Source organism: Musca vetustissima, unplaced genomic scaffold, assembly GCF_032173495.1.
Source record: "Musca vetustissima isolate MV318-11 ecotype Yass unplaced genomic scaffold, APGP_CSIRO_Mvet_v1 utg18615, whole genome shotgun sequence".
In the NCBI taxonomy this organism is placed as follows: Eukaryota; Metazoa; Arthropoda; class Insecta; order Diptera; family Muscidae; genus Musca; species Musca vetustissima.
The window spans coordinates 104777-127923 of record NW_026889265.1 but is presented as its reverse complement, the minus strand read 5'-3'; the positions used below and the strand labels follow the sequence as shown (position 1 = coordinate 127923).

Here is a 23147-nt window from a genome sequence, read left to right as displayed (position 1 = left end):
CGAACATTGTGAGGTAACAGCCACCTTTGAACAAATTGGGAAGGAGTCTGCCAAAGGGGGTCTGGCTGTAAACGGCGAGAAGACCAAGCTGACGGTATCAACGCGCAAGTAGTCCAGTACCAATTGTGGAACTTGAGCTGTGGGACCAACTGTGGAACTTGAGAACTACAGCTTCGAGGTAGTCAAAGATTTGCAATTCCTTGGTACCGCCATAAATAAAACTAATGACATCAATTTTGATAGTGTTGGCCAAAAGATGCTACTATGGTCTGAGTAACCCACTCAAAAGCAAGGCCACCTCCCGCCAGACCAAACTCAAACTCTACAAGACGCTGATACTAACCGTGCTATTATATGGATCTGTAGCATGGGTACTTACGCAATTCTCCGAAATATCTATGGGACGATCTGCGTTGACGGTGAATATCGCCGTCGAATGAACAATGAGTTGTACCAGCTATTCTCGGACATTGAGATTGCTAGACGTATTGAGCTGGCTAGGTCATGTTGTGAGAATGGATGAAGATGCCCCAGCCCAAATGGCATATAAAAGCGAACCAGCTGATGGTTCACGCAGAAGGGGAAGGCCACGAATAAGATGGAAAGATCAAGTGGAAGACAACATTGTCGAATATGATCTTTCAAATTGGAAAAACTGCGCAAAAGACCGACGCGCCAGGAAATCTTTTTTAAGCTCGGCTTATGGAACGAAAGTTCTGTCACAGGCCAGCTAAGTAAGAGAGAGAGAGAGAGATCAAAATCATTGTGGGGATCATAAAAGGTCACTGCAAGATTAGATAGTAGATAGATCAATGATAGCCCTTGAAAAAATATTCTTAAAAAAAGTGAAAAATAATTTTAGATCTTCTTGAAGAAAATATCTGTTGAAAAAATCAAAAAAAAGGTTGGCATCTTCTGTAATCGTTCTTCTGCGAGGTCAAAAATCAAAAATATTTATAATTTAATAATAAATTTATTTAATCTTAAAAAAAGAATTATTTTATTAACACACAAAAAGTGATCAATAAAAAATAATTGGTTTACCACAAAAAAATTAATAAATAAATAAAAAAATATTGAGTGTCGCGTCTTATTGTTTCTCAAACAAATAATGATAGACCACGAATATGCTGCTTCTTTACAACCAAATCTGAAAACAACAGTAATGGAGGTAGTAGTAGTTAAAAGATTTGCACACCAACAACACATAAGGTGAACAAAAGTCCTAGGTGATGGGTGTTGTGGAAAAATACCGATTTGCAACATCATCATCAGTAATGCCTGCGCCAGGATAGAGTATAAGAAAAAAAGAAATGAAACTAAAAAATTAATATTTGCAGATTGCGTTTTTTTGTAATTTGAAGCTCTTTGCAGATTCTTGCATGAAATCAAAGCCAGTTGGAAAATTTTGTTTTTTTAGTAGATTTTTTTTGTATTTATTATTGTTATTTTTATTTTATTCATAATTGTTCTGGTTTCATATATGTATAACGCCAAAAGCACAAACAATTATTTGTATTTATTTATTTTTTACTTTTTTCCTTTAGGTAAAGTTTTTTGTTGTTGGTTTTTAATACTTAAAACAAGAGAAGAAAAAATTAAAATAAACAAAAAAGAGCAATAACATAACACATTCACATAATTATTATTATTAAGTAAACAACAATTCAGGGTGGTGGAGGAAAATAATAATACAACTCAAATACACAAAAAACAGCAAACAGCAGATTTTGGATTTTTATTTATTAAAGCAAATATATAAAGAAAAACAATATTAAAAAAAAAATTAAAACAATAAGGAAAGAAAACAAATACAAGGTGGGTGGGTAACGAAAAAAGAAGAAGACAAAGTTATAGAAAAAATAAAAAAATAATAAAAAAGAATGTTATTGAAAAGCTGTGGTGAAAAAGCGTTGTTTTTTTGTCAACAAAAAAAATGTTGAGGAAATTGTTTGCCCCTGCCTCTTTAAACATTGTAATAATAATTTCCAAGCGGTTTTTTTGAATTTTTATTTTCTCTATAATATGATATTTATTTAAAACATTTAGATAATTAAGTAATTTGTTTTGGTTTTGGGCTTTCCAAAGAAAAAATATAGAAGTGATCAATAACCCGCACACTTAAAGATAATTTAGTGAGAAAAACAACAACGACTAAGATAACGACAAAAAGAGATTAAAAGGGGGAGTTGTTTTTTGTTATGAGAAGAATGTAAACGAGAGAGTTACCGCGCAACACACACACTTTTGATTTGAGCGATTTGTTTTTTACAAAAGAGAATTTTTTAGATTTGTCATATTAGCTTTGTTTCAATACTTTACATTAACTTTTTTCTTTTTTAGTTTTTTGTACAGGAATGTATGTTTTTTGTTGTTGTATATGATTAATTTGTTGTTTTTTTTTGTTCTTTCGATTCAATTGGTATATCAATTGTAAGGTATTTTTTCTTTGTTAGTTAATAATCATAATAATAGATCATAATAATAGGTATACGTAAATATGTTTAAATATATATAACTGATTTTTAGGTTTTTTTTTTTACTTTAAACTATTTTTGTTTTTTTTTTTTTCTTCTTTTTGTGTTATATTGTAATATTATTTATATATATGTATATACTCTTTAAACAACAAAACATTCTTTTTTGTTCTAATTTAATTAAATTTATTTATATTTTTTCGGCCTGTCTTCTTTCTCTGCCTTCCCATATATAATATTAAATGTATTTGTTTTCTTGTTTAGATGTTTGGTTATTGTGTTTTATATATGTATATCCCGTTGTGTGTTTAATAATAATATCCTTGGTTCATGAGTTAATTGCTTAGTGTGGCTCAAAAGTAAAATACTTTAGTGTAGTTATATATGGCCATGCTTGCTGCTGTTCAAACAGATTTTTAATTTTGTTAATTATTATTAAACTAAAGAAAAACAATAAAGCTTTTTTGTTTTGTATATTTTAAATACTTAATATATAGAAATATTTCAAGTATTTAAAATCAACTGCAAAGGATGGTAGGGTTAGGGATTATTATATATCAATTTGAATGGCATATTGTTTTGTTATTTGCAATTTAACTATGTTTTTTTTTCGTTTTACTGCTGCTGTTTTGTTTCTCATTTGTTATAATTACTTTTTTAGTTTATTAATTTAATTGTAAGCTAAATAAATTTATGCACACAAGAAAATTGTTTTTTGTTGAAGGGAGGAGGGGTGTTTTTTGTGAGGGAAGAAGAAAATGAAAACACAATAATTATTGAAAGATACTTAATCGGCAAATTTACGGTTAACGTTACGTCCGAACAGGGCGTTACGGATTTCGGGTACCAATTGTTGTGAAATCAATTCCAAGCGGGATTCCAATGTGTTGGGTACCTGTAAAAGAAGAAGAGACAAAAGATAAATCAATAATAAATAAAAAACCAAAAAATATTTTATTAAAAAAAAAAAAAAGAATTTCCAAATCGGGCGAAAAAAATGTATGGGAGTTATATCAAAAAATTTGGTCTTTATCGGACAAACATTGGGCATTTGGTGCAATATTTTCATTAAATCGGACTAAACTGTATATGGGAGCTTTTTAAAATCTGAACCGATTACAATAAAACTAAACACACACCATTCTAGACTTAATTCAATACGCTGTGTGAAGTTTTATCGCAATCGGACTTACTTTGGTTATTTGGTGGCCAATTTCCGTGAAATCGGACAAAAATATATATGGGAGCTATATCGAAATCTGAACTGATTACAATAAAACTTAACACACGTCATACTAGGCTTAATTCGATACGCTGTGCAAAATGTTGTCGCAATCGGGCAAACATTGCACATTTGGTGCAAAATTTGCATGAAATCGGACGAAAATATATATGGGAGCCTTATCTAAATCTGAACCGATTTCAATAAAATTTAACACACGCGATTCTAGGCTCATTTAGGTAAGATGTGCAAAATTTGATCTTTATCGGACAAACATTGGGCATTTGGTGCACAATTTTCATTAAAAAAACTTAACACACGTAATTGTAGACTTAATTTAATACGCTGTGTAAAATTTTATCGCAATCGGACTAACCTTGGACATTTGGTTCCCCATTTCCCTGAAATCGGACGAAAATATATATGGGAGCTATAGCAGAATCTGAACCGATATCAATAAAACTTAACACACGTCATAATAGGCTTCGGAACGCTGTGTAAAATTTCGTCCCAATCGGACTTACTTTGGTTATTTGGTGCCCAATTTACATGAGATCGGACGAACATATATGTGGGATCTATATCGAAATCGGAATCGATTTCAACAAAATTTTACACACGTCATTTTCGACTCAATTCGGAACGCGGTACAAAATCTTGTCTCAATCAAACAAACATTGGACATTTGGTGCACCATTTCCATAAAATCTGTGGAAGATATATATGATAGCTATAGGTAAATCTGAACCGATATTAATAAAACTTAATACAGGTCATTCTAGGCTCGATTTGATAAGGTGTGGAAAATTCGGACAAACTTTGGGTCTTTGGTGCTATATTTCCATAAAATCGTAAGAAAGTATATGTGTAACCTTTCCCCATATTATGAACTAATTAATGTCGGGTAGTTCATATTTTCGAATTTGTTCAAATTTTAGATCCGACCAGCTTATTTACCGCTAATTCCCTGAATGTTTCAATACTTTAATTTTAGTTTGAGTGTTTACATTATCAAGATTTCGATGTATTATAGTTTACCCCTACTCCCAATAGACAATAACTTGGAAATTATATTACCAAAAAAATAATTTTTTGATTTGAGAATAATTTATGTTAATATTTTAACTAAATTCCCCACAACACTAATGAACTTGATTAACACCTCGAAAAAAATATACAACAACAACACTGACAATAACCAAAAAATTAGTACTCACCTTGATACGACCATTCAAGGCGATCAATTCAATACCACCACATGTATCGGCAGGCAAATAGTTATCGGTATCAACATCAACACTGACACCCTCATTTTTCATTTCCTTTTTGTATTCTTCAATGGCGGCTGGCAGAACTTCATTGACAAGACCAACATCAACTTGACGGCAACGCAAAATGACTGTGGGTTCCATAGTCTGGAACAAAGCTTGCAAAATCAACTTTTCCAAGACAACTTTGTATTGAGCTGGATTTTTGGTAACTTCACCCAAACGACGACGGGCATCCTCCAAGACGCTGGCAACATGATCTTCACGTACTTTGAGGACCTAAAAAAAAAATACGGCAACAAATGAAAAATGAATGAATTATTTGGGAATGAAGTTGAAGTAATGTGAATGCACACACAACCTACCTTCAAACGAGCTTGATTAAGCATGTTGGAAGATTGAATTTTCTTTTGCAATTCAACTTGTTTTTCCTTCTTTTCATAGTATTCCATGATCTTGAGACGTTGTTGTTGCACCAAACGTCCCTTTTCAATGTTGAATTCTTCTTCGGCTTTGGCATCGATTTCTTCGGCCTTTTCATTGGCTTCTTGTTCGATGAAAGCCATCATGTGTTTGATCTGCAAACGAAAAAAAAAATTAGAAAAAATTGTATATAAAGAGTACAGAGGATATGTTCAATTGTTTCTAGTTCTTCTTCGTCCTCACATAGACGACAGTAATCCTCTCCGCTGGAGTCCCACTTCGAAGTGAGATATCTAATCTTGCAGTGACCTTTCATGATCCCCACAATGATTTTGATCTCTCTTATTGTGTGCCATCAGCGAAGATGTTCTTTTGCGAGAGAATTCAGGCCGGATAGATTTTGAGATTCTGCAAACAGGTTCTCTCAACCATCTGTTGCCGACTACCTCGCAGCAGAACGAGCAGATTCTGCCAATAAAATAGCCAATTGGAGGTTTCACTGATTTCTCAATCGGAAGATTGGACGACTGTGAGCCACCTGGAGCAAGCTCGTCGGCTATCTCATACCCTTCAATGACACTATATCCTGGAACCCAACATAAGCTAAATATCTGTCGTATATTATTCAGAGCAGACTTGCAATCATTAACTGCTTTTGAGTTTATAGTACGCGACCTACACCGCAGAGTAAGGAGCCACTAGTCCAGGATTCCTTACTAGGAAAATCTACTCTGATGTCACTAAAGTCTCTATAAGAGGGAACATAGTCACTAATGTAAGTATTTCTCCTCATAAAATCACAACCTGGCGTTATGTTGAAGATATTGGCGTGACCATAGTTTAGCGACTTCCAGGCATCCGTTTCTCGGAGCCTCAGGGCACACCTGGCCGCCTGGTATTTAATCAGATAGTCCAGTGGTTGGAGGTCAAGGATTGCATTCAAGGCTGCCTGTGGCGTGCTTCTTAGCGCTCCGGTAGTCTCGTACGAAGTCAATCGCTGTACTAAACTTAATTTTTCGGCAGTATTTTTTTTACCCTCTGCCACCTTATAAGCAACCATATGTAAGAATGAGGAGGACGATCGTCACATACAGCCAGTGTATGACCTCGGGTCTTAATCCCCAGCTCTTACCTATGGAGTTTTTGCATGAGTAGAGTGCCAGCAGTCATTTCTTAGAGCGTTCCTCAACATTCCTATTCCACGTTAGTCTTATTCTATTTTATGAAAATAATATTAAAAAAAATACCCATAAATTGTATCATTTTAAGTTCGGACGGCCACTTATATAAATTCTGGATTTAAAAAAGATTACAAAAACGCCCAAAAACCTTTTTATTAAAAGAATATTGAAGACTGTTTCTGTACAAAAATCTCCTATCCAAATTCCAATCATTTTTTTTTTTCTGAAATACCAAGGAATGCTGTTGATTTTACATTTTTCATTCACTAATATCCTGATGAACATTGGCGCCTGTTTTTTTTTCATATATTTAGGCCGGTTTGTGGCCTACATATAGCTGCCTTTGTATTATTGATAACATTAAGGTTTTTACATTAATATTTGTATTATATAATTATTAATTAAAGGGATAAAGAAAGATATAACATTTTATATTTGTTGACACAACTCAGTATCAAAGATTTACATTTAATTTACTATATATTTTTTCTTACTACGTTAAAAAGGCCATTCAAAATATTCCCTCAATAACTACATCAACCCATCTGCCACCCAAAAAAACAACAACAGTATATTATTTTATTCTCTGGCTCTCTGGTAACGGCGACACAGTTGCATACATTGATTGCTTGTCTGGCCGCCGCCGCAGCTGTCATTGATAATATAGCCTCTCACATAGTAGTGTTAATAACATACTCTGTTATGCGAGAGAGAGTCTATTGCTGTTTCATTCACTCTCACACAGAGAAAGCCCTACATTTTGATCACATGACTTCTGTTAATGTTTCGTGTTTGCAATCTTGGATATATTTTTTTTTCTTTCCTTCAACTCTGTAAAAACAAAATAACTATACAAAAAAAGGAAAAAAGACAACGAGAAGGAAAATCTAATAAGAATTTCAATTGGTATGGCAGGCAAATTGGAATTCCCTTACATGAAACTTTAACTATACAAAGAGATGCATGCACAAACAATTACAAATTGTTTAATAAATGACAACAATAATTCACATGACATATCCCATGACTGGCTGGCTGCCTTCTCTATTCTACGCCATCTTGACTTGTCAAAAAGCTTAACTATTTTTTTGTTACAATTATTTTTCATTGATAACTTTTTTTGGCATTGACACTTTTATCTTCTTTTTCTTGTTGGTATCCAAATATCCTTTTTTTCGTTCTTTATTTACCTGTTTTTGAACATCAGCATCGCTCAAAGCCATTTTGCAGTTTTGTTCTGTTTTTTCACTTTACAACGAAGAAAAACGAATGGGGGAAAAACAAATTTTCTAATTGGCGAAAATTCAGGCTGCTGTCACACGCTTTCCTATGAAAATAACATATAATATTTATTATTAGTTGACGTTTTTTGTTCTTCTTTATCAACACAATTATTTTATTCTTTATTTTTTCCACTAAAATTGTATATTCACTTGGAGAAAAGTATGTGGTTCTGTGCGCCTCAAGAGTTACGTTGGTCTTGTACAAAAAAATTTCTGACTTTTCGAGTTTCAAGTCAAGTGATTGGTAGTGTTGTAAATATCCCATCATGTGAAAGGGAATTTTCGTGGGTAATTTTTGACACATTGGCGGTGTTCATTATGTACGAAATACAACTCTGTGTTGGGGTTGTATGTGAATGCAGCACTACATGCATTAAGTGGGTTAAAGACACATAATACAATTTTTTGCGTTTTTTCTATAGAAACAAATATTCTAAGGGGACTGCGTAATTTTTTTTCTATCTATAGAAAATATCCACTTAACAGCGAATTATTTTCTAACAATAACATGTCTTTTCCGATCAAGAATATGTTTTTGCTAAAGAGGAAATTTGTCTTTAGACCCTGGCGGATTTGAATTGCACCACCTCGAAATTTTCAGCAGTGGCCCGTATATTCTAAATTAGAAAATAATTATATGCAGATTTAACTGTGTCCGCCTTTTTTCTCCCCTTTTAAATTACACAAAAAAAGAAACAAAATGTACATTACATTATTTTACTATTTTTATTATATATAAAAAATAAGTGTTTTTACAAATAGATAGATATTACATAATTAAAACTAAAATATATAATAAGATTTTCGTTATACATTAAAAAATAATTTCTTTTAAAAACTTAAAACATAAACCGAAACCCTTTGATATTATATACACTAGTTCTGGAATTGTAATTTGCTAAAGATATTTGATATTTTGCCACACACTACATAATGACAAAATTCAATATATCAATATAATTATAATTGTAATATAATGTATATAATATTTATGGATATGTTTATGTATTAAGTTATTTTTCAATCCCAAAGTTTGAAATGTCTCTAACATGTTATTAAATTATTTTTTAACGATGTATTTCTGCAGGCTTTATAAGTTTTGATCGTAATTTTTTTAATTGCTTGGAACTCTTTTTTTGTGTTGGAGATTTTGCTCTATATGTTGTCGTTGGTCTGTAATGAAGAAAGAAAAAAGATGAAGTAATTTTTAGGAGAATGATTAATAATTATAATTTTATTCCAAGAAGTGTGCCATTTACACCGAACGCGTTTAATGTTAAATCGTGTACCTCAAGAAATAATTCTCAAGTTTGGTTCGTTCGTTTACTTTTCCAGTAACATTTAATCAGTAAGAATTTGCAGAGTAAATACGAATTTTTCGTTCTCAAGTCAGAAAATTGCAAAAAGTAAACGAACCGCATCCAGTAAAAATATTGTATCGACACAGCTGATTAAAACAACAAAACAATTTGGCGTAAACCATAAGCACCATTTTTATTTGAAAAATTGATAACAAGCGGAAAATTAATGTTATCTATAAATACTTGCGTTTTCTCCATTTATTTTAATGTTTAACGCAAGATCTATTAATAAGGACATACAGGTAGCAATCGAAACCGGAAAACTGTTTTTTTTCTCAAGTCTAATGTCAAAAATTTCGACTTTGTTTACGTTTTCATAACGGAAGTCATTCACAATAACGCATTATGACAGCAAATTTGAGTGGCGCAGATAGCCAGCTGGTCTCTCTCGGTGACCTTATTTATAGGCCATGGTTTAACGATATAAAATCAAAATAAAGTTCACTAAACAATCAATTTGCTTGAGAACAATTTTGTTGTTTGTTTAAATAACAAAACAGCTGGTTGCATATCAGCTGATAGTACAAGAAAATTCATACTGAGTTAATTTTCCTTGTAAGAATTTGCACAAGGCCTATAAATGAGGTCAAACAGTAAGAGTAGCTGGATATCAGCTGTCTCCTAAATTTGTTGTCAAAACCCATTATTGTGAATGGATTTCCATTAAGAAAACGTAAACAAAGTTCAATTTTTTAAATTAGACTTGAGAAAAAACAGCTGGCTTTCGCTAGCTAGTTGAATACAAATGTCAAATCTGCTTTCTCAATTCACTCTCTTTTACTGGACTATTGGGTAAACGAACAACATTTTATAATAATTTGCTCGAGAACGATTTTGTTGTTTGTTTACAAAACATAACAAAACAGCTGATTAAATATCAGTAAATTTTCCTTGTAAGAATTTGCAAATACTCAGTAACACAACTGTCAAATCTGCTATCTCAATTCACTCTCTTTTACTGGACTACTGGGTAAACGAACAACATTTTGTAATATCGAGTAAACGAACGAATCTAAAATATACTTCAGAACTAAGATTAGTTTTTCGCTATCTGGCCATGGTTTAGGGCCTTGCATATTCTGAAACAACGATGTAACCAATGCGAAACATGGACTTAAATTGAAAATGTTCTGGAAAAAATGTCCTCAATATTGGGTATTTGTGGGGATTTTTGAAAAGTTTTTTTTTTTTTTACTGAAGTGGCTTTTGTTGTTCTATTTTTAAACAAATCTTCTTAACAAAAATTATAAATATCGGCCCGATATTAGGGCTCCACCTTCTCAGTGGGTATCAAATCTTTCTACAAAAAAATTACCATGCCATAGGCCCCCTTCTTAAAGTACCGATTGATTTTAAATATTCTATAATTCATAAAAAGTTCGTTCAGGCCGAACTTAAAGTCGTTTCATGTATTTTTTTTTATAAAACAACTTAAATAAACAATTATTTAACTTACTCATTACAATTTGCTGCTTCCAATAAATCTCTTGCCGAGGATTTTCGCATAGAAAATGTTTTCAAATTCTTTACATATTGACCAACAGTTTCAACATCTTTTTCCAATTTGTAAACTAAAAACAAAACAACAAATATTAAAATTTATATGTAAATAGTGTTCAAAGAAATGGTATTTCAGTTTATATTATCGAAAATTGAGATAGTTGAATTTTGCTTAAAATAATGTCATTCGTAGTTTTTAAAGAACATATTCACAATGATTTTTTCAAAAAAAAAAAAAAAAAAAAAAAAATATTAAATAAATAAAAAAATGTTTATAAGGTTTTTGATGAGTGTATTTCTTTATATATTTATGGTGGTGTTTTGAAAAGCGTGACCTTTTCATGCTCTTTCTTAAATTTAAATTGCATTAAATAATTTTATTTTATTAATTAAAAATGTCTTTAAGCTAACGTAAACATATTTTTAAATGCAATCCAATAATCTTGGGTTTATTTTAAATATTTCTAGAAGCGTTTTAATAAACGTGAATTTATTAAAACTATTTTGAGATACATTTAAATAAAATTGGATTTTTTGAACATATTTTTAGATGGCTTTAATAAGCGTTGATTTAAAAAATTGTTTTAGCTTTATTTTAATAAGCACAAACATTTCTAGATTATTCTTTTTTGTTTTAAAAACAATTTTTATAAGACTATCTCCTCAAGAAAAACTATTTTGTTTATTTCAATTCTTTTAATACTCACACTTTTCTTTAAGCATTTCCTCCGATTTATTACAGCACAATTGTAGCTTACAAGAACAACATTTTTTCGGCGGCAATTGCTCATCTTTTCTAGTATATTGAAAATCTCCACATGGACTTGGTAAATCGATATTTAATATTTCGAAAATTTCATCTCTATGCTCTTTCACAATCATATGTAATAAACAGCCGGGCAATTGTTTTTCCGCCTCGGCGTATATCTTTTTATACATATAGGCCAGTTGACGAAAGGACAATGCGGTAATATCACTGCACAGAATTTTCTGACACATTTCGGCAAATCTACTTTTCGGATTAACCAGACGTGAACAGGCAAATTCCAGTTCTTGTTTACATTCATCCATGATTTTTTTACGTTCCTTGGCAAAGCACAAACCTTGATGATGATCATGAAATTTAGATTTAACATTGTCATAATTATTTTCTGAAGGTCTTAAAGTATCCAAAGCCGTGGTCATTATCGCTGAATGGCCGTTGGCTTGACGCTGATCGCTTGCATTGAATGATGCAGCTTCATTCTTAAAATTATTTCCTGACTTTTTCGAATATATAATATCCTTGTTATCTATTTTATTATCTTTATTCTTTGTTTGTTGTGGTTCTTGATCAATGTGATCAGGATCTGGATGTATAACCTCAGCTTGATTATTACCTTTATTAAATACTCCTCCCGCATCTGTTTCCTGTTGTAATTTATTATTGAGCTCTTTCAGGGTCTTTAATTCCTTGTCTCTTTCATTGACCTGTTTGCCTAATTTCTGATTTTCCGCTTGACATGCCTTTAATTTTGCCATTTCATCATCCAGTTGACGCCTTAAATCATCGATAATCTTCTCATCATCTCTGGAATTAATGGCACCCACGGCATTAGCCAATTGCAGATTTTGCAATTGCACGCTACTAATATCCTCCACAAGGCGTTTAGCTTCGCTCAACTCATGAACAGATTTTCGCAATTCATCTTTGTTTTGATTTAATTCTCCATCTAAATGTTCGACTTTTTTCAACATTTTGCTTAATTTATCATCGGCATCTTTGGTGGATTCTCGCAATTGACAATTATCCTGCTTGAGACATTCATTTTCCGCTTCAAGTTCTTGTAAACGACGAAGCGCTTCACTACACATATTATCACGTTCAGCTTTTATGCGTTCCAGTTCGTGTTGTAAATGCGAGATTTCTTCATTAGTAGATACGCCACCCATGCGATGTGCCAAGCCAGAAGCTTGAACTGCGGATTCATATTGATCTTTGCTGCAGCCTCTACGTTTTAATTCGTTCATGATTTCTTCCAGGGTGGCATGGGTAAAGAATGCCAAATCGTCAAGCATATCTTGACATGTTTGCGTTTGATTGTCTTGAAGGCCTTGCAATTTCAAAGCCTGAAATTCTTTAACAACACCCTGAAAATAAAAAATTAGACTTTTTAAAAGAAGAAGATCTGCCTATCGGAAATAATCAATATTGATTAAGTTTTGGGAAAGCCCCAATTTAACTGTTACGTGTATCCAATTAGGTTCTGATTGGATACAAAATGTTCCTTTGGTGCACTTTTAGTATAAGGCTCATCTAACAGTACCTCTCAATGTTCAGTATTGTTTGACCTGTATTTCTATATATTGCATTCTCCTTGGTTAGAAAATGTCCCTACCAAAAGTTGCAAATATTGGACGAAGTTTTTGTGGATAGCCCCCATATAACAGTACCTCCCATTTTTCGTTATTTTTGGGCGTACATTTAAACCAATTTGACTGAAATGTTATATTTTGGATGATATTGGGGTAGAAAATCTCCCTACCAAAAATGTTTAATATTAGTGCAAGTTGCATTTTGATTGTTGGTATTTTGAATATTTTGGGAACGTTTTTCAATTGAATTGCCTGTAATTTTGTATTTTGAGTACTTGTTGAGTAGAAAATCTTCCTACTAAAAATTATAAGTACGGGCACACTTTTTAGGATAGACTCAAATTTTGTTTTCAAGCGCGATCAAAGTCTCGGTATAGACCCCAAATAAAGTCCCACTCTCTTTAAAAGTATTTTGATTATCCTTGGCCCATTTTCCAACCTATTAATAAGGTAATCCAGGGAGACCAGCTACATATCTTACTCGACCTGGTTAATAGACCTTTGCCTAAATTTTCAACAATAATAGTACATTATTTTCAATTGTCAATTCCATTTTGTACTTGTCATCTAAATCCTCATAGAGCAGGTTAACCTTGTAAAAAGTTCTAATGTAAATGCCGTTTAAGGCGAGTTTAGATATACTGAGTTTTTGCAAATTCTTACAAAGAAGTAAGAAATTTCTTATACTATCTTAAAAATTAAAATGGGTGAAGAAAAACGAAAGTATTTATAATCAAAATCAATTTACCGCTTCTTTTTCATTTTTCTAATAAAAATGCTGCTTTTTTGTATGCGCCAAATTGTTTGTTGTTTTAATCAGCTGTGTCCATACAACCTTTTTACTGGATGTCCTTCGTTTACTTTTTGCAATTTTCTCTTTTGAGAACAAAAAATTCGTATTTTACTCTCTGCAAATTCTTACTGAGTAAATGCTACTGGTAAAGTAAACGAACGGACTTAGTGCATAGCCAGCCCTCCTATACAAAAGTCCTGATCGATTTTAGGTAATTTAAATTTCTAACTTTTGGTATGCAAAATACTGTCAGATCGAACTTAACGGCGTTTTTATTTAATTAAATGAGCGCGGTAGTTTTGAAAACATTTTTTTTTAATTCGTCCGGCAATTTAAAACTATTAATAAAATGGGACGGGTTATAATTTCAAGGACTTCTATTAATATTTAAAAGCTTTTTTAAAACACTTTTTTATAAACATTTGAATTTTATAAAATTTTCAAAAAATATAATTTTATTTAATATTCAAGAAATTAAAAAACAAACGCCACCCCCTAAGCCTCTTCATATCGAATGCTGATCTTGATCCTCTGTCTGGCAATTAAAATGGCATTTAATGTTAAAACAATAGCCCATTTCTCGTATGCGTTTAGCTTTGTACTTTTTTTTTTTTGCGTTTTTGAAATATATAGATATACAATTTAAAAAAAATAATAAATAAAAATTAAAAACATATGTAGAACTTACCATTAATTGTTGATATTGACAATCGTAATCATGTAAAGCCAAATCCCGTTTCGCCAACTCATTGCGCAGGCCACACAATTCCATTTGTTGAGATTCCATTTTTTGTAATTGACATTTGGCCATGATTAATTCATTCTGTAGATCTTTTAATTGTTCCTGGATTTTAAAATAAGAATATTTCAATTGAGATTGTGAGAAAAGTTTAGAAAATTCTAACTAACCTTTAGGCATTTTTCTCTAAAACCAATTTGTTGCAGTTCATTTTTATAATACGCATGACATTTTTCCATTTCAGTTTCCATTTGATTAATGTAACTGCCTTGGGCCTCCAAATTACTTCCCTGGGCCTGGGTTTTATTTTGCAATTCGACAACTTTACTTTCCAAGGTTTGCAGAGACTTGCATTTTTTACGCAAATCATTTCGTTCTTCGATGATCATTTTAATATTCTTAGCATCCTCATCAGTTATAGTGGTTGGTTGTCCTCCCACATCAAATTTCTTCCTTAGATAATCATCTTCAATTCCACGCAATAGCTTACATTCCTTACGCAATGAATTAATTTCCTTTTGTAAATATTTAATATCGTTGGAAGTTTCGTTATCTGTTGAAGGTAAATCCGTAATGGTTGCACGAAGTGATAGCTTCTCTATTAAACGTCGCAGATAATTATTTTCAGCTTGAAATATTTCATAGGCTTTTTGGAGATTTTCAATTTTTTGTTGAATTTTTAACATTTCATTTTCTTCATTTTTATTCAGTTTTCCATTGGCTGTCAGCTGTTGTATTTTATTATAAAAATCTTTACTAGTATTCGAATCAAGTTTTGTGGTTAGAATTTCTTTGATTTTGAGATTTTCATTGTTACTGGTCTGCAGACGTTCATTGGATATTTGTAATTGGTTCTCCAACGAATCTTTGATGTTCATTAGCTTTTGGTAATCGGCTAAGTGAATGTTGGCACACTGAAGTAAACTATCGCCAGCTGATAGGTTAGGTAATTGGAGTTGTACTGGCGGCATCTGGAATGGGAAAGAAAATTCAAGGGATATTTTTAGGGAAGAATGGAAAAATTCTCTAAGAAATAAAGGGGTTTTTTAAGAATTAAATCACCATTAAGTTCTTCTGGACTGAACATTCGAGCATGATGTGGACATTCAAAATAGCTAAAATCGATCGAGATTTTGATGCAGGGTAAATTTTAACCAGGAGATTACGACATTGAACATAACTAAAATTACTGGTGAATTTTTTTATGGGGTTTCCACAAAGCCCCCATAACAAAGTTCATGGACTTCATGGACTAATATTGACAAAATATTCTACGAAGAAGTTGTTTGCCCACCAAGGTTTTGTGTTGCCAAAGCACCTTCACTTCGTAATGCGCTTGAAACCATCAAAAGACCTATAACAAGCGGAACTTTCATATGGAGGCGTTACCAAGCGATCAACCGATATTTGAAAACAAGCATAAAATTTAAAACTACCGAATAATAGGGGGCTACAAAGAAACTTGTGCCATTATTGATCCTTATTGTTATTATTGGTAGGGAAATGTTATATTTAATAATTTTGGCCGCTTGGGTTAAAAATGTATCCAAAATACCAAATAATGGGCGTTATAGGCGGTCTACCCTAAAAAGTGGGTCAATATTGACAATTTTTGGTAGGGAAGTTTTGACACTCAAAGAAAATCCAAAATTTCAAATGCGAGCGAACAAAACCGAACATGTACAAAATACGGAATAATGGGATTACCGTTATATACCAAAACGAGGAATATTATGGATCATTTTGGGTAGGAATTTTGGACATCCAATGAGAACAAACATATCAAATTAGAGTTAATTTGATTGACAGACCATCGATAGCCACCCACATCGGTCACGAAGCCTGGAAAATGGACAATGTGGCCCCGCTATTAAAGCTGGGCAATGATGCCAGCAATTGTGAATAATTTTATTCTGATTAAATATATATATATATATATATACATATATATATATGTATATATACATACTTTAAAGCATCTTCGCTAAAATTTCCCGAGGAGTTGTAAACGAAATGACAAATTTTATATATGACGAAGAAATTTATGTTCAATAAAAACAATGACTTTAATGGCCTACCTCCGTTTTAATTTCTGAACTAATATCTGGTTTTGATATTTTTGGTTTTTGACTTGGAATTGTAATCGTTTTAGATTGATGCACTTCAGCAGCATTAGACATGTCGGACATTTTAGAGCGAGATTGATTAGTAACATTGTTTGGTGAATTGGTACTACTCTTTGGTTTATCAGCAGTAATTTCCGATTTGCCAGCAATGATATTGGGTTTATCAGAATTGTCATATTTCTTTATCGGTAATGGCAGATTGCCAATATCCTTTTTAATTCTAGATTCCTTTATAGTACCATCTCCGGGCTCAGCACCAACCTTTAGTTGTAAAGAGATGATCAACAATTAATATTTTTAAAAAAAAATTAAAATTTTCTTTAATACTTACCGGCAATTGACACGTAACCAAATCTTCCAGGAATTTGGACTGCTTCGTTTTATCCCTTGCCCACGAACGATAATCCAATGATGATTCATAACTTTTTAGTTTGACACAAGCCTTTTTACATTCCAATTCGGCTGTTTCATTCATAAATGGAACATGGAAGAAATCTTTTTGTGTTGAAAATGCCATAGTTTGGTAGATCGGAGGGATAAGATGACGAGGAAGGGGAGGAGTAGTAAAAGGCAAATATGAGAAGCCGAGTTGTAGTAGCTAATTTGGAATTTGTTTTTTTTTTGCACTCGCAGATGTACAACGGTATTATAGGTTAATAACGAAAATCCTAATATACTATGCTGCCCTGAAACTGAAAATCAGTTATAAAAAATATGACATTGTGTTTTTGCCTTTTTTTTGAAAGTTTAATAAAAAGTAGCTAGGTTTATATGAAATAATTATAAGTACAGTATAATAATTGAAATGGAAGGGTGATCAGTTTTAAGGCATAGAATTTTAAAGAATAAATTTCAAAGGACTATCAGAACTATAAGCGTGGACATTTTCAAAATTCAATTTGTAGAAGACCTATCTGATCTACAAACACTTTTTTAAATATAAAAGATCACTATAATATATATATATATATATATGGACTACAAAGAATCGCATCTAATCGCAGTCTAAAAAGCTCCGCCTTCAGCTAGACTAAAATGACTCCCTTCAGTTAGACTAAACATACTCCCTTCAGCTAGTCTAAAAAGAATCCCTTCAGCTCGTCTATAAAGATTCCCTTCAGCTCGACTATAAAGACTGCCTTCAGCTCGTTTATAAAGACTCCATTCAGAGCTCGTCTATAAAGACTCCATTCAGAGCTCGTCTATAAAGACTCCCTTCAGCTCGTCTAAAAAAACTCCCTTCAGATTGTTTAAAAAAAATTCCCTTCAGCTCGTCTTTAAAGACTCCATTCAGCTCGTCTTTAAAGACTCCCTTCAGTTCGTCTATAAAGACTCCCTTCAGTTCGTCTATAAAGACTCCCTTCAGCTCGTCTATAAAGACTCCCTTCAGCTCGTCTATAAAGACTCCCTTCAGATCGACTATAAAGACTCCCTTCAGCTCGTTTATAAAGACTCCATTCAGAGCTCGTCTATAAAGACTCCATTCAGAGCTCGTCTATAAAGACTCCCTTCAGTTCGTCTAAAAAAACTCCCTTCAGATTGTCCAAAAAAATCCCTTCAGCTCGTCTATTAAAACTCCTTCAGCTCGTCTTTAAAGACTCCATTCAGCTCGTTTATAAAGACTCCATTCAGAGCTCGTCTATAAAGACTCCATTCAGAGCTCGTCTATAAAGACTCCCTTCAGATCGTCTAAAAAACATTTCTTTAAGAAAGCTTTTAGAAATATCCCAATAAACTGTATTATTAAGAACATTTTTTTTTTTTTTGGATTCTGACTATTTTGCAGAAACAAATATCCCAAATAACCCGCCAACACTACTGATTTTTTTCCAATTATTTTATTGTTACATTTTAATTACAAACTAAAATAACAAAATAACTTTTCAATAAATAACAACATTTTCCATCCATATCGTGTTATTCAAAAGACTCCCTTCAGTTCGTCTATAAAGACTCCCTTCAGCTCGTCTATAAAGACACCCTTCATCTAGTCTAAAAAGACACTTCTCAGCTCGTCTATGAAGTCTCCCTTCAGCTCGACGAAAAATACTGCCTTCAGCTCTTCTAAAATGACTCCCTTCAGCTCGTCTAAAAATACTCCGAGGATCAGCGCGTCAAAAAGACTCCTTCCATCTCGTCTAAAAAGTCTCCTTTAAGCTAGTCTAAAAACACTTTCTGCTCGTCTAAAAATCATTTCTTTAAGAAAGCTTTTAGAAATATCACAATAAACTGTATTATTAAGAACATTTTTTTTTTTTGGATTCTGACTATTTTGCAGAAACAAATATCCCAAATAACCCGCCAACACTACTGATTTTTTTCCAATTATTTTATTGTTACATTTTAATTACAAACTAAAATAACAAAATAACTTTTCAATAAATAACAACATTTTCCATATCGTGTTATTCAAATCCCTGGGCCCTTCGTATTGCCAATTCTTCATCATTGGTATTCATGGGAGTGAAACCATATGGTTGCATTGTCATGCTTGCTGTACCCGAACTAATTGTACGTAATATACTTGAATAATTCGACAATTCGGCTAATGGTGCATTGACTAAAATCAATTTGTTTTTATCACCCTTGGGCATAACATCATTAATTGTGGCTCGCCTTCTACCCAAATCTGCTAAGATGCCTGATGTTCTTTCGTTGGGTACAACGATTTGTAATGACATTATGGGTTCCAGTAGACGTGTTCCGTTTTCGGTTAGAATCTAAAGAGAGGAAACATATTTTTTTTTAATTTTGATTTCTGTTTAAATTGGTGAGAATTACCTTTTGTATACACTGGGCCGCTGCAGCCATAATAAATGAATCCGCCGTGCCCCTGCCTATGGTGATGTTATGCAAACGTATTTGAGTTTCCACAACTTGACCCCCAACCTTGGGTCCTCTTTCTAAGGCCGATATGCAACCCTTGCGTATAACTTGCAAAGTTCGTGGCCTTATAGCCAATAAATTATTTGTATTTTCTGGAGATTTATCTAAACCGAACAGCTCCTTCTTATCTTTAACCAATTCCAATGTAATGGTTACACTTTGCTTGGAACCGGCAATTTCTTTTTCCAATGTGAAAGTGGTCTTGGCAGGATTTTCAATTGTTTCTTTATAAGCAATTTGTAGTGGACCCAAATCCACCTCGATTTTATATTCTGTCAAGATGCGTGATTTGATAATATCCATATGTAGTTCACCCATACCACCCAATACAGTTTGACCGGTGACCGTATCAAAGGATACTCTCAGACTTGGATCTTCTCGTTGTAATTGTTTTAATGCCAATTCCATTGCATTTTGATAGGCCGAACTGGGTGGTTCTATGGAACAAAAGTATACAGCATCTGGTATTTGGGGTTCCAATGAAAATATTTCATTTATTAGATCCACCTGTACTTCATCGTCATCTTCCAGGGTTGGGGTTATGTTGTCGTTTTTCTTATCTAAAGATTTTTGTAAACGTTTTTGGGCATTTTTCAAAGAGGTTGTACTTGTTACCAGCAAATCCCCGGTTACAGTGTGCTACAAGTAAATAACAAAATGTAATTATTTGCAATTTTCTTAGGGTATGTTTCAAAAAACCGTACCTTCAATCCCGAGCACAAGGCCACATCACCTGCCTGGGCCGTTTGTATCTCCCTATATTCATCAGCCAAGGGTTCATACATTTTACCCACTACTTCTGATTGTCCCCGAGTTGATGTTAAACGCATACTCCGCTTAAGATCGCCCCGCAATATTCTCACCAATGTCAAAGGACCTCTTTGCTTGTCGTGTACAATTTTAAAAACTTTACCTACAAAATCATTTCTAAATCATTCATTATAATAAATATAAGAAAGTTGCATCAAGTTTCTTTTGGCTTCATCTACATACTCAAAACAATCATATAATTGATTACGTTCATTGGGATGTGGTAAATATTGGATGACAGCATCCATTAAACTCTGGACACCAACATTTTTATATGCTGATCCCAACATAACAGGTACAATTTTTTGTTGGCATGTGGCTTGTCGTAGGGCAGTATATATTAAATCATTGCTGACCTTATCAAAACCATCATTGCTAATGACAAAATCGGCTAAGTTATCATCGACCCCCGATAGTTGATCGATTAAGGCATTTCGTTTATCTTGTAATTCTAAGAGTACATTTTCATCGGTCACCGGTTTCGATTCATAAATGCGTCCCAAACTTTGGGCATTCCATGTGATATGCTCCAAACGAATTATATCATAAATAGCTGAAGAAGAAAAAAGAGGTGGAAACTCGATTATACAGACTATTTAAAGGTACATAGAATATATTTTGGATTTTATAAATAACTTACACAAATTTCCCTTGGCATCCTTTAAAGGATATTGCAGAGATATTGGCTTAGCATCTAATTTATTCTTCAAATCCAATAGGCATTTATAGAAATCTGCATCGGGACGATCCATTTTATTGACAAAACTAATTTTGGGTAAACGATGTTTTTCAGCCTGTGACCATACCGTCATAGTCTGGGCTTCAACACCGGCGGTGCCGTCCAACACAACAACGACACCATCAACAGCATAAAGAGATTGTTCCACTTCCATTGTGAAGTCTATGTGGCCCGGGGTGTCTAACAGATTAATTCTACACACATACATTAAATAATTTATTTACTGTACATAATTATCCTCACTCACTTCTTATCCTTCCAATGAAATGTAACCGCTGAACTGCATATTGTTATACCACGTTCACGTTCTTGTGTTAAATAATCAGTTACAGTATTTCCTCGATGAACCTCGCCCAATGACCGTGTCTTACCCGAATAGAATAGCATACGTTCAGTTGTTGTTGTCTTTCCTAGAAGGGAATAATGTCGATCCTCATTCATAAATTTGTTGCGTGTTCCTTACCGGCATCGATATGCGCCAATATGCCAATGTTACGTATGTCTTTTGTGCTGATGCATCGTTTGGAAACATTTGGTAGGTGCTTGCATAGTTGCAAACAAATTGCTCTAAACAGGGACATATTGTTTTAAAATTTATATATGCCACAAGGATCAACACCCGGAAGATCTTCCTTTCCCCGGTTTATGAAATCATATGGTTGTTGTTGTTGCCTTGCAGTCCGGTCTTGTACAATTTAAAAAATCACTGTAATGAACATCGGAACTAATGTGATATTCTTTAATGCTATCCACTGTAAAATGAGAATTCACGCAATCCACAGTAAAATATTAGGTGTGTCTGGTTACTTTTCCAGAAACATTTAAGGGCTAAGCAGAAATTTAACAAAGCGAAAAATATATCTTCCGTTTAAATCTATATTTTGCAACCTCTGATGTCACCTTGCATCGGTTTAACCTTCAAATAATTATATAATAATAATTATTATAATAATAACACTGTGCAACACAAAAAATAATTACCGGGAAATTCCAACAGATTATAGCGGTGTACACACTATCATTTTTGAGTGACAGTTTCGATAACTTATCGGTTGTTACAGTTTTGTTGTGTTGTTTGTAGCGGCCATATTATCATTCATGCCTTTTTTCAAACCGACATTCAAATTTATAAATTGTGCTAATAAGACGCCGTAAAAAAAATATATATTAATAAAAATGGATGATAAAAAATTGGATGTGAATTTTTAACAATAATAATCAAAAATAGGCTCCGAATTTTATTGGTTTCTTAAGGAAATCTCGGTCTCACAATTTTTTTGTGAGATTGTTGTTGACCATTATGTGGATTTTTATGGGCGATTTTTTTTGATAAATCAGCTTAAATACAATTCGCTCAAAATTGTCATTCGGATCGTAAATGTGACCCGTACTTTGTTTACAATTTAACATCAACAGACGACGGACGTGCATAAATCTACTCAGAAAGTGATTCTGTGCATGTTTTCAAAAAGAACCTGTATCTATCTCATTTTTTCATTTTGTTGTTGCATAAATTGCCCTAACGGTCATTGTTGTTATTATTATTATTTATTCGAAATATACAGAAAAACAAATTAAATAAAATAAAAATAATTATTATAAACAAAACAAAAAATAATAAAATAATATTAAAAAAATAAAGCATATAAAACGAAAATTAAGCACGTCCTCATTTTTTATAAACAAAACAATAGACAGAGAGAATAGGGCAAATTAGCTGCAGCAGTAGAAATTAAATTGAAAGAAGAAGAATAAACAAACAAATAGAATGGAAACGAGACGAGTAAAAAAGTCCTAGGGCAGAGATATGTGAAAGAATCTCCTAGCCTGTCTACTTTTGTGTTTTGGGATCACGATAAATGACTGTGAAGAGTACAGCCTTGGCGGTATTATCATAGATCAGGAACATAAATGGATGATTACATTCGAATTTGGTTGGTTCGGCGGCACGTTCTGAACGGAAACTGAAAACAACTCTGGCTGT

At 32.9% G+C, this 23147-nt stretch overlaps 3 protein-coding genes across 3 annotated transcripts; all 3 read right to left on the bottom strand.

Moving 5' to 3' along the window:
* Positions 1 to 3240: 3240 nt before the first annotated feature.
* Positions 3241 to 7836, bottom strand: LOC133336947 (V-type proton ATPase subunit E-like). The gene is made up of 4 exons (XM_061545213.1): positions 7762 to 7836; positions 5333 to 5545; positions 4917 to 5246; positions 3241 to 3372 (listed from the first exon to the last, which is right to left on the bottom strand). Exons 1-4 carry the CDS (start codon positions 7792 to 7794, stop codon positions 3265 to 3267), a joined length of 684 nt encoding a protein of 227 aa, XP_061401197.1. The 5' UTR covers positions 7795 to 7836; the 3' UTR covers positions 3241 to 3264.
* A 4328-nt stretch (positions 7837 to 12164) lies between these two features.
* LOC133336945 (centrosomal protein of 112 kDa) lies at positions 12165 to 17245 on the bottom strand (the record flags this gene model as incomplete). The annotated part of the gene is made up of 4 exons (XM_061545212.1): positions 17015 to 17245; positions 14773 to 15573; positions 14552 to 14707; positions 12165 to 12845 (listed from the first exon to the last, which is right to left on the bottom strand). Coding segments are annotated over exons 1-4 (1869 nt in total), but the record flags the coding sequence as incomplete, so codon positions are not given.
* A 1888-nt stretch (positions 17246 to 19133) lies between these two features.
* LOC133336944 (ribosome-releasing factor 2, mitochondrial) lies at positions 19134 to 21744 on the bottom strand. The gene is made up of 7 exons (XM_061545211.1): positions 21627 to 21744; positions 21411 to 21573; positions 21065 to 21357; positions 20608 to 20977; positions 20319 to 20541; positions 19510 to 20253; positions 19134 to 19448 (listed from the first exon to the last, which is right to left on the bottom strand). The coding sequence occupies exons 1-7, from the start codon at positions 21742 to 21744 to the stop codon at positions 19134 to 19136; spliced, it is 2226 nt and encodes a 741-aa protein (XP_061401195.1).
* Positions 21745 to 23147: the final 1403 nt, after the last annotated feature.

What these genes read in the sequence shown, in the direction of transcription:
- LOC133336947 (XM_061545213.1), bottom strand. Translation starts at nt 7,794, where the DNA reads ATGGCTTTGAGCGATGCTGATGTTCAAAAACAG. An exon ending in TTAATCAAGCTCGTTTGAAG is followed by an intron (nt 5,247 to 5,332) that starts GTAGGTTGTGTG and finishes TTTTTTTTTTAG; the next exon opens with GTCCTCAAAGTACGTGAAGA. An exon ending in CCTTGAATGGTCGTATCAAG is followed by an intron (nt 3,373 to 4,916) that starts GTGAGTACTAAT and finishes CTTCTTTTACAG; the next exon opens with GTACCCAACACATTGGAATC.
- LOC133336944 (XM_061545211.1), bottom strand. Translation starts at nt 21,744, where the DNA reads ATGTCCCTGTTTAGAGCAATTTGTTTGCAACTATGCAAGCACCTACCA. An exon ending in ATTGGCGCATATCGATGCCG is followed by an intron (nt 21,574 to 21,626) that starts GTAAGGAACACG and finishes ATTCCCTTCTAG; the next exon opens with GAAAGACAACAACAACTGAA. An exon ending in TTTCATTGGAAGGATAAGAA is followed by an intron (nt 21,358 to 21,410) that starts GTGAGTGAGGAT and finishes GTATGTGTGTAG; the next exon opens with AATTAATCTGTTAGACACCC.